This window comes from Myotis yumanensis, unplaced genomic scaffold (assembly GCF_028538775.1).
Source record: "Myotis yumanensis isolate MYYU_CA2020_CCGP unplaced genomic scaffold, mMyoYum1.0.hap1 SCAF_7, whole genome shotgun sequence".
Taxonomy (NCBI): domain Eukaryota; kingdom Metazoa; phylum Chordata; class Mammalia; order Chiroptera; family Vespertilionidae; genus Myotis; species Myotis yumanensis.
This window is the reverse complement of record NW_027223758.1, coordinates 38,868,296-38,878,377: the sequence shown is the minus strand read 5'-3', so window position 1 is coordinate 38,878,377 and position 10,082 is coordinate 38,868,296. Positions and strand designations below refer to the sequence as shown.

At 54.6% G+C, this 10,082-nt stretch overlaps 1 protein-coding gene across 1 annotated transcript in view; it reads left to right on the top strand.

The window, feature by feature from the left end:
* The first annotated feature begins 346 nt into the window (after window positions 1-346).
* TGM2 (transglutaminase 2) overlaps window positions 347-10,082 on the top strand; it is a 31,410-nt gene continuing 21,674 nt past the window's right edge. The window contains exons 1-3 of the mRNA XM_070420306.1: window positions 347-447; window positions 3,975-4,154; window positions 9,216-9,458. Coding sequence (XP_070276407.1) covers window positions 438-447; window positions 3,975-4,154; window positions 9,216-9,458 — 433 coding nt within the window. The 5' untranslated portion in view covers window positions 347-437. The remainder of the gene's footprint in view (window positions 448-3,974; window positions 4,155-9,215; window positions 9,459-10,082) is intronic.

Here is a 10,082-nt window from a genome sequence, read left to right as displayed (position 1 = left end):
TAGGAGTGTGTCTGTGACTGTGTGGGCTCCACATGGGTCTGTATCTGTATGTCCATATTTTTCTGTCCAGGTGTCTGCTACCCAAGGTCTGACACTGTGGGTCCAGATGTGTCTGTGTTCTGATGTAATTGTGTGTCTTTGCTGTCCCAGCCCTGTACTGTCTGCTCCCCCAGGGGGAGCCCTTGCCTGGCCACCGTTCCCTCCTCCCTCTGGGGCTCCTGCACAGGCCGGCCAGCCCAGAGCGGCCAGCCCAGAGCGTGGGCCCAGACTGGGCAATAGCAGCCTCACCAGGTCCCCGCCTTCCCCTCGGCCCCGCCCCCGGCCCGGCCCCAAGCGGGCTATAAGTTCCCTGCGCTCAGCCTTCTCCACAGCTGCTGCCAGTGGTCCACACCCGGAGGGTCCTGCCACCAGTCCCAGGAGACACTGCCACCCTGACCATGGCCGAGGGTGAGTATTAGGGTCAGGGCTGCCGCTCCTCAGGAGCCCTGTGCCTGGCTGTCCCTCCCTGGTCTCGGTGCTAAGCCAGTGCAGCAGGGGTCAGGACAGGCTGGGGCTCAAATCTTGGAGAGCAACATGAGGTCTGGGCTGGGTGAGGGCTGCCTGGTTCCCAGTCCTGGCTGGGCTTGGGGCCTCAGTTTCCCCATCCCCAGATAGTCATTGACCCCTGGCTGCCTGGGTCAGATGAGGCAATGGAACATGAAGGCGTGTGTGACCTGTAAAGGGCTGTGTAGTGGACATTGTTCCTGTCCTCAGTCAGTTAGTCGGGCTGGGTCCTGCTGTGTGTCAAGTGGCATAAGGCTGTGCAGGGGCTGTTGGCCTGGCCTCAGAACACTTAGCTTTGGGGAGTCCCTGCCAGCTGCGAGGAGGCGTGCCTGCTGGCCCAGGCGGTGTGCAAGCCGACCCTGGCCGGGGCCAGAGAGGAGGTTCCAGCATCCTGTGGGGAGTGGGCTGAGAGCAGGATGTCCTTAGGTCCCGCTGGCTCTCAAGTTCTGCAACCCTAGTCTTCGGCCACTTGTTGAGTCTCAGTTTCCCCTTCTGTAAACTGTTCTTTTAAAAAAAATTGATGAGAGAGAGACAGAGAGAGAGAGGAGCCTGGATTTGTTGCTCCACTTATTGATACATTCATTGGTTGATTCTTATATGTGCCCTGACCAGTAATTAAACACGCAACCTTGGCATATTGGGACAATGCTCTAACCCAGTAGTCGGCAAGCTGCGGCTCGTGAGCCACATGCGGCTCTTTGGCCCTTTGAGTGTGGCTCTTCCACAAAATACCGACTTCTGCACATGGGCCACGAAGTTACAATCGCACTGTACATGCGCGCCCGCACGTGGTATTTTGTGGAAGAGCCACACTCAAGGGGCCAAAGAACCACATGTGGCTCACGAGCCACAGTTTGCCAACCACTGCTCTAACCAACTGAGCTACCTGGTCAGGGCTCCCTTCTGTAAACTATGGGTGTAATGCCAGCCCTTGGTACATCTGTGAGGGCTGAGAGGAGTGGAAAAGGGGCTCAATTAATTTCCCACCTGCCTACACATACACACACACACACACACACACACGCACACGCACACGCACACGCAGTGCTACCATGCCACATGCCAGGGGAGGGGATTTCTACAGTGAAGGAGGTCCCTGCAGTAATGCTGGTGGACCCAGCATCCCTACGGGCCCTTGGGTCGGGTCTCCATTTGAAATGACCCCTGCACACTGCAGTCCGGGAAGGAGCTGGGGGAGAGGGAATGTGGACAGGGCCAGGGGCCATTTGGGGCAGAGATGAGTGGGAGGAACCATGAACCTGCCTGACCTGCTGTGAGATCTCAGGTCCTTCTCTGGGACGCAGCTCCCAGGGTGTGGGATGGAAAACCAACTCAGGACCGGCTGTGGCATGTCACTAAGGTGGCCCTTGTCCCCAGTGCAGCTCCGGATCCCCATCCCCAAGAGTGGGGCTCGGTGGCCTTGAAGATGACAGTTATGATGAGCCTCCCACCCCGGTGCCCGAGGGGCCACTTCCTACAGGAGCCCCCCAGGTTGGAAGGCCTCGGGCCCTTCCTCCCTGCAGACATCCTGTGATTTCAGACCCTGGGGTTTCTGCGCCTTTAAGCTGGGCATGACTTTTGGAAATCCTTCTCCAGACAATAGCCTCAGAGCAGGGACTGGCCACCTCCCGGAGGGGGACAGCAGAGCTCTCTCTCCTGCTCAGCAGGCCAGTGGAAGTTCTGCTCCTTGTGGAGGTCTCTCCCGCAGTGATTGCAGGGGCTCGGCTTCCCGGTGTCCCCTCCCTGGCGGGAGAATAACACAGAACACAGTGGAAGAGGGGAAGGGAGGAGAGGCGGGAAGATGGAGAACAAACCCTGAGCTGTGAGCCAGGTGGCTACTAGTGCAGGCTCCGGAATCTACAGCCCTGGACTCAAATCCCAACCCTGCCATTTGCCGTGGGACCTGGGGCCACACAATGCCTACCTCTGCCGTCGCTGGGCACTTCGCACCTCACTTTTGGGATATTCCATGGCAGGAGGCAGGAGGCAGGAGGCAGGAGGCAGGAGGCCTGAATTGATGTCCCCGTGGAAGGACGGACTCGCAGGGTGACTTTAGGCAAATCCCCACCCTTGGGCCTCAGTTGGCCACATACTTCCCAAGGGCCCCACAACTCTGAGAGTCTGTCTTGCCCTCTTCCCCCATCCTGTGGGCTTCCCAATCTTGACCTTGAGCTTGCCAAGGTTTATGAAGTTTGTGCTTTCCTCAGACCCCCACCCATCCCAGCACCCCTACCCCTGCCTGGTCGTCAGCTCCTATCCTGAGTTAAGCCCTGGGGAAAGGGTGTCCCAACATCCCCAACATCCTCTGCTAGAACTCACTGCAGCCCTTTGAGGCTTCAGCGAAGGGGGCACAGAGAGGGAGAGACACCTGTCCAGGGTCACACAGCTGCACAACAGAACTGAAACCTAGACCCAGAAGACTCCAAAATCCCCATCATTTTAAAAACCTTGTATTATGGAGAATATTGAACAAACATAAAAGTATAGAGCGCCCTGCTGGTGTGGCTCAGTGGTTGAGCGTCGACCTATGAACCAGAAGGTCACAATTCGAGTCCAGGTCAGGGCACGTGCTGAGGTTGCGGACTCAATTCCCAGTAGGGGGCATGCAGGAGGCAGCTGATGGATTGGTGATTCTCTCTCATCACTGACGTTTCTATCTCTCTCTCTCCTTCTCCCTTCCTCTCTCTGAAATCAATAAAAACATTTTTTTTAAGTGGAGAGAATGGCATAATAAATGTGCTTGTTCTCATCAGTCTCAACCGCCACTAGCCTATAATTGCTCCTGCCTCCTGCACCCTCGTCTGACCGCCTCCCCGTTATTTGGAAGCATCGTTTCATTTGTAAATATTTCAATATATGTCTCCAAAGGATAAGGCCTCTTTTTTAGATGTAAACAAATGAACAAAAATTCCTTAACATCACCATTATTCCATTAGTATTCAAATTTCCAGTTGTCTCATACATGTACTATGTGTTTTAAGTAGTTGTGTGTTTTTTTAATCTGATAGCACAACGGTTGGAATGTCTCTTAAATTCCTCATAATCTATAGGTTCTCCCTTTAACTCACCCCCATTTTTATTTGTTAAAGAAACCAAGGGCCTTGCCTTTTGTTTCCCTCAGTGTGAATTTTGTTGTGTCCTGGTTCTTTGTTCAAAATGTTCCTCAGTCCTCTGTATTTCCTATAAATTGAAAATTGAAACTAAAAGGCAAGCCTGTGTAATTAACCTATCCCAAATACTGCCCTTGCTTTAACAACAAAACACACACACACACACACACCAAAAAAAACACACCCAATAATGATAGAATAGCTGGAGTTTACTAATCATTTATTATGCACCAGACACTGTACTAAGCGAAGGAGTGTGGTAGGGGGTCGTAGCTGGCCGAGGGATGCCCCCCGGACTCATGCCCCTCATTGTCTCCGTAGATCTGAATGTGGAGAGATGGGACCTGGAGCTGGAGGCCAATGGCCGTGACCACCACACGGCAGACCTGTGCCGGGAGAGGCTGGTGGTACGGAGGGGCCAGTACTTTCGGCTGACGCTGCATTTTCAGGGCAGAAGCTATGAGGCCAGTGTGGACCGCCTCACCTTCAGTGTCTCAACTGGTAAGTGCCTTCACACCCCTACAGCCTGAACTTGCCCTGTTCTGTGATTTGATTGTCCCCTGACAGACAATGGAGCAGGCGACTCCATTCCTCTTTGCCCCCCTGGAAAATCCCCAGCGGTCACTAGCCCCGTTTCCCAGATGAGGGAACTGAGGTGCAGAAAGTAGAGACGTCACCCAAGGACACGCAGTTTGTAAACAAGTCTGTGCTTCTGGACACCTTGGTTCCAAACACCTGTTATCAGGGTTGGGGTCAAGATCTTTCGTGCTTGTTCCCACATCAAAACAACTTTCCAGCTCTTGTCAATAGCTGCTTCCCAAAATCCACGCAACCCGGCCAGGCCTTTGGGATCAGGCCCAAATGAGGCCCAAATGAGGTCTGGGTGCTGGAAAGAACCCAGCTGGCTCCAGCCCTAGGGAGGCTGCCCCAGGCTCAGGGCTGCACAGACAGACCTGGGTTCTGGTGCAGACGGGGCTGCCTACCTGCTGTGTGACCTGGGGTGAGTTGCTTAGCCTCTCTGAGCCTGAGTTACCGTGTGAAGAGCAGTCATGGTGAAGGGTGGTTAAGTGAGAAGGGCCTTACTTGGGGGAGTGCCCTGTTGACATTAGTGGCTGTTGCTGATCTTGCTCCAGGGTCTCCAGTGATGGGTAAAGGGGCATTGAGACCCCAGCCACCCCATCCCCAGATGCCCATGCCCATGCCGGCGCCTGGGAAAGTGGCTTTGAATGCCGAATCCGCTGCTTTGGTTACCAGTGGGAACCACTCCTTTGAGGTCATCGAGGGGCCACCTGGCTGGGACTCTGGCCCAAGGCTGGGAAAGGGCAGCTCTTCCTGAGGTCACTGAGGGCAGGCAGAGCAGCGAGCAGGAACTAGCTGCACCCACCTGGCTGAGGCCTGTATTTATTTACCTGGGAGGCCGTTTGATAAGGCTTATCACAGCGCCTGCAGACTGGCCACGGATATCCCCTTCATCCCTTTCCTCCCTCCCCTTCCGCTTTGGGCAGGGGCACACCCACTACCCAAAGTCACCCCCACACACCCAGCACCTATGGGGCTCTTTCTAACAAAGGGGCCTCCAGCTAGTCTCTGATCTTTCTAGCTCCAGTTCCCCTTCTGTAAAGTAGCAGTTTGGAGTACGTGACAGTGGTGCTCTGAGAAGAGTCAAGCGTAAGATGATGAAAATCACATTTATGGAGCACCTACTGTTTGCATGCCCATTCTAAATCCCCCCATCTCGGAAGCATAAGGAGCCCCATTTTACAAATGGGAACATTGAGGCTCCGAAAAGTCACGTTACTTGCACGGGTCACACGGTGTCTTTGAGAAAAGAAAACTCAAACCCGACCCTAGAGTTGAAGTTTCTCATCACTGTGACCCCACAGCAGGCACCTTCAAGTGCCTGCCAGGCCTCAGTGTATTCCTCTGTGAAATGGAACGGTAGACAACTACCAGCCTGGCAGCCTGTGATTCCCCCCCTTCCTTTTTTCTTCTTTCTTTTTCAAGGTGTCCCCTTTCTTTCTCCTCAATTATCTAAGTGTTAGGTAGTTAGGGTTCCAAGTTCAGGGTTCTGAAGGTAACCAGCCTTCCCACCCCAACAACTAATCTCTGTTCTCCAGTCTTTGCCAAATTATCTCAAACCATAGCCAACCTGCCCTGGCCACTTCCACAGCCCCTGCGGGCAGCCACGGACAGAGGTCAGTCTCTCTGGATGCACACAGCTTCCCCTGTCTGAGCAACTGAGACCCTCCCCGGGGCCGGAGAACCCTGAAGGACAATAGAAGGAAGCCAGGCCTCCCACCTCCAGGCCTGGCTAGCATCAGCGCCCAGCCTCTGGGCACCCTAGAATGTTGGAACATTCTCGCTTGGGATCTTCCTGTCCTACATCCTCAGGGAAACTAAAGCCCAGAGAGGGCAGATCGCTGGCCAAGTCACCCATGGAATGAAGTGTGTGGCCTGACCCCACACATCCCCGAGGGCTGCGTGTTCCACCCCGACAGTCCGAGACCTGACAGGCTCTGTTATGGGGTACAGACCACAGGAGACAAACACCACCTTTGTTACCAGATTAAAGCTACGCTCCCTCTAAGGGAGGGCCAGGGCGTGAGGGTGAGTGGGGTGGGAGTGAGCCCAGCCAGAAGGAGTGAAAAAAGCTCTTATGAGGCTAATAGAAGGCTTTGCTCTGGACGGTTCCCCTCAGCCACCACCCCTGGCCTCCTGCCACCCTGGTCTGGGATAGTGCCCAGAACCCTCAGGTCCCCAGGGTCATTTAGGCCCAGGGGGGTCCCTGCAGTGTCTTTGGCCCCACAAGAGTGCGGTGTGGAACCGCAACCCAGGAACTTTCAAAGCCAGTTTACGTGAGCCGCGGTGAGGCCTGGGGGACAGCCTCTCTTCATTGCCCCCGCCCCCGCCAGGCCCCTTGGAAGAAAGGGCCGTGTGTGTGTGTGGGGGGGGGGGGGGGGAGGGCAGGGGGGGGGCACACCTAGGTGCTCCGTTGTCCTGGGACAGAGAGAAAGGGAAGTGTGTTTCCTGACCTTTCCCTGGGGCTGTTATGTCAATAGTGACTGTGGCTATAGGACCTGGGCCAGGTTGTAACCGTGGTGACCAGATCATTGATCTTCCAAACAGGGACAATTCTGAGAGTGAAAGGGATGCCATTAATAATTATACTAGGACTACAGGCATAGACTGGGACTGTCCCGGCAAACTGGAACATGGGGTCACCCCAACTTCACCCCTCTTGCCTCAGTTTTCATTTTACTCCAGTCTTCAAAATGTTATATGGCCTGAGAATGCAGATTTTTAATGGTCCCCCTTAACCCTTTGAGTGCCAACCAATATCCTAGGAACTATGCTAAAATTGCCAAGGCATTTTTGCTGATTTTACAGCAGTTTAGGAAAAAAATTATGAATCTCAAGTAAATGAAGTTACATATTCAAAAACTTAAGGAAACCTTTACTACATTGACATATTTAGCAATATCATCATCACTAATAAAAGCAGACTTAGAACTGGAAGCCATTTCGAAGCTTTGATAGCGCTCCCGGCACTTTTGGCGAAAGACAGGAGGAGCGCGATCGCACTCCCCGGCACTCTAGGAGATATATATATATATATATATATATATATATATATATATATAATTGATTTCAGGGAGGAAGGGAGAGAGGGAGAAAGAGAAACATCAATGATGAGAGAGAATCATTGATGGGCTGCCTCCTGCATGCCCCACACTGGGGATTGAGCCCGAAACCTGGGCATGTGTCCTGATCGGGAATCAAACTGTGACCTTCTGGTTCACAGGTCGACGGTCAACCCTGAGCCATGCCAGCTGGGCTTTAATGGTCCCTTTTGATGATACTGAAGATAGCTCACATTTCTGTGTAATTACTACTTCCTAGTCACTGTTTTAAATGCCTTCTATAAACTCTCACTGAATCCTCTAAAGAGTGTTAGGAGGTGGAGGTGACAATACACAGTAACTTTTATTTATTGTGCACTTACTATGTGCCAGGCACCTTCTGAGACTCTTCACATGCCTCATCTTCTTTAAGCTTCAGACTGACTTTGTGAAGAGGTAGTGCAATTGGCTCCATTTTACAGATGAAGAAACCGAGTCACAGAGAAGCTACATAGCTGTCCAAGGTTACAGAGCCAGTTTCAGACCTGGAATCAGACCCTCCCAGGCATGTGGTCTAAACCTATTTTCTTCTTTGATGAGAAAATTGCAGATTAGAGCAGCCTGGTGACTTAGCTCAGGTCACACAGCGCTCAGGGCCTGAGTGGGGGAGCCAGAACCAGATAGGTTCTCGGGCCCCAGTACTGCTGGACTCTTCCCTCAAATGCCTACTGTGGAAGCCTGGGAGCATGTAAAGGCTCACAGTTGACTCCTGGCACCCAGACAGGGTCCGGGAGGCCAGTGTCAGGCCTGTTAGTTCATGATTATATTTGGGCCTGGGTGTGGATGGTGGCTGGGTGTCGGGAGGGAACCCTTCAGTGAGCAGGCCCCGTATTGTTAGCAGCAGTGGGCTGGGCTGTAGTGAGAGGGTGGACGATTAAAAATAAACCTTCCTGGGCAGCTGCCCAGTCCAGCAGAGAAGGTTCTGTTTCTCTTTTCCGCCACCCAAGTCCAGAAAGGGAGACCAGCCGCCCTCACCCTCCCCATGACTCAGTCCTGCCTGCATGGGCCAGGCCCGCCCCTCCACCTGAAAAAGCAGCTATTTGGGGCAGCTCCTCTACCTCCCTGAGCCTTGAGACCCCACACACACACACCCCAGGGAGCATCCTCTGGGAATGAGAGGTGCTGAGGGGACAGCCAGAGCCCAGGGACATGGGCTCAGATGCCTACCCCGCCCAGGGATACTGAATCAAGCACACAGCGGGCACATGCATACTTGCTTTGATTTCTGACCCTGGGGTAGCCTCAGTTTCCCCCCTCAAGGGGGCCTGGGGGAAGCTGGGAGCGCCCAGGCATTTCATAAAGTGCAAAGGGCGATGGGCAGGTGAGAGACGGCTGTGAGCTCTCCTGGGAGCTGTCATGGAGATCCAGAGGCCAAAGGCTGGAGGGGCCACCAGGGACCCCATCCCATCCTCTTCGGAGCCTGGGTTTCTTTTCCTGAAAGGGAAGAAGGACGTCAGTGGGTAAAGGAACTCGGCAGGAAAGGCGGGCCCCCGGGAGCATCTACCCAATTCCTGTCCCTGCTGCAGGCGGGCAAACGGAGAGGGGGCTGGGCTTGTCCAAAGCCATGGCAACCCAGAGCAGCGTGACGGACCCTGCCCCAGGCTGCACTGACCCCTCTCCCAGGAGGAATCTGTCTATAGCTTGTCGCACATTCCTACAAAACCACCCTCCAAGGGTGGGGTTTGATCCCCATTTTACAGATGGGAAAACCAAGGTTCGGGGAGATGAAATCTCCTGCCAAAGTTCTCTCCATGGCTAATGGCATTACTAGGCCTTGAATCCAGGCCCAAGGACCCCTGGCATGTGCCAGGCCCCTGCCAGTCCTGACTCCCTCCCTCCCTGCCCACCCCTGGCTCATGGCCCCTGCTTTCTCCTTCCACAGGCCCAGCCCCCAGCCAGGAGGCTGGGACCAAGGCCCGCTTCCCGCTGTCCGATGCCGTGGAGGAGGCTGCCTGGACGGCCTCAGTGTTAGACCAGCAGGACAGTGAACTCTCGCTGCAGCTCATTGCCCCAGCTCACGCCCCCATCGGCCTATACCGCCTCAGCATGGAGGCCTCCACCGGCTACCAGGGCTCCAGCTTCATGCTGGGCAGCTTCACCCTGCTCTTCAACCCCTGGTGCCCAGGTGAGGTGCACTCCATCCATGGGCAGGTGGGAGGTGGGCAGGGCCAGACCCACCCATGGGAGCTACTGAGGGTGGGAGACGGGGAAGAAGAGACATCAAGGTGGACTGAGTGAGGCCCACCCTGTGCAGCTCCGTGCTCAGCTCCCCCGAACCCTGCAATATGAGGACTCCTCTTATTCCCATGTATAGAGGAGGAGACAGGCTCACAGAAGCACAATGACTTGCCAAAGCCTCAGAGCCACCAAGCGGTCTTAGCCCATGTCTTGTCCGCATGTCCCATGGCACTGTGAGCTGAGCATGGAGGTGGCCAGGTTCTGAAGCTCCACTCAGGAATGGGGTGTCCATGGCTCCCACCTATGGGGCTCTGTTTTAAACCTCACCAGACCGGCAAGAGGAGGGGAAACCGAGGGAGGTGGTGGGGTGGGGTAGCCAGGAGAGGGGGCAGGAGCAGTTTTATCTAAGTGTCTCCGCATACACGCTCTCAATTATTCCTCTCAACCAGTGCGGGGGGAGAGGTCAGCAACCTCATGTCACAGGCAGGAAACTGAGGCTCAGAGAAGTGAGGGGGCTTTTGGCAGCTCCTTCAGTAGTAAGTGGACCAGGCTGGACGAAGCTGGGGAGTCG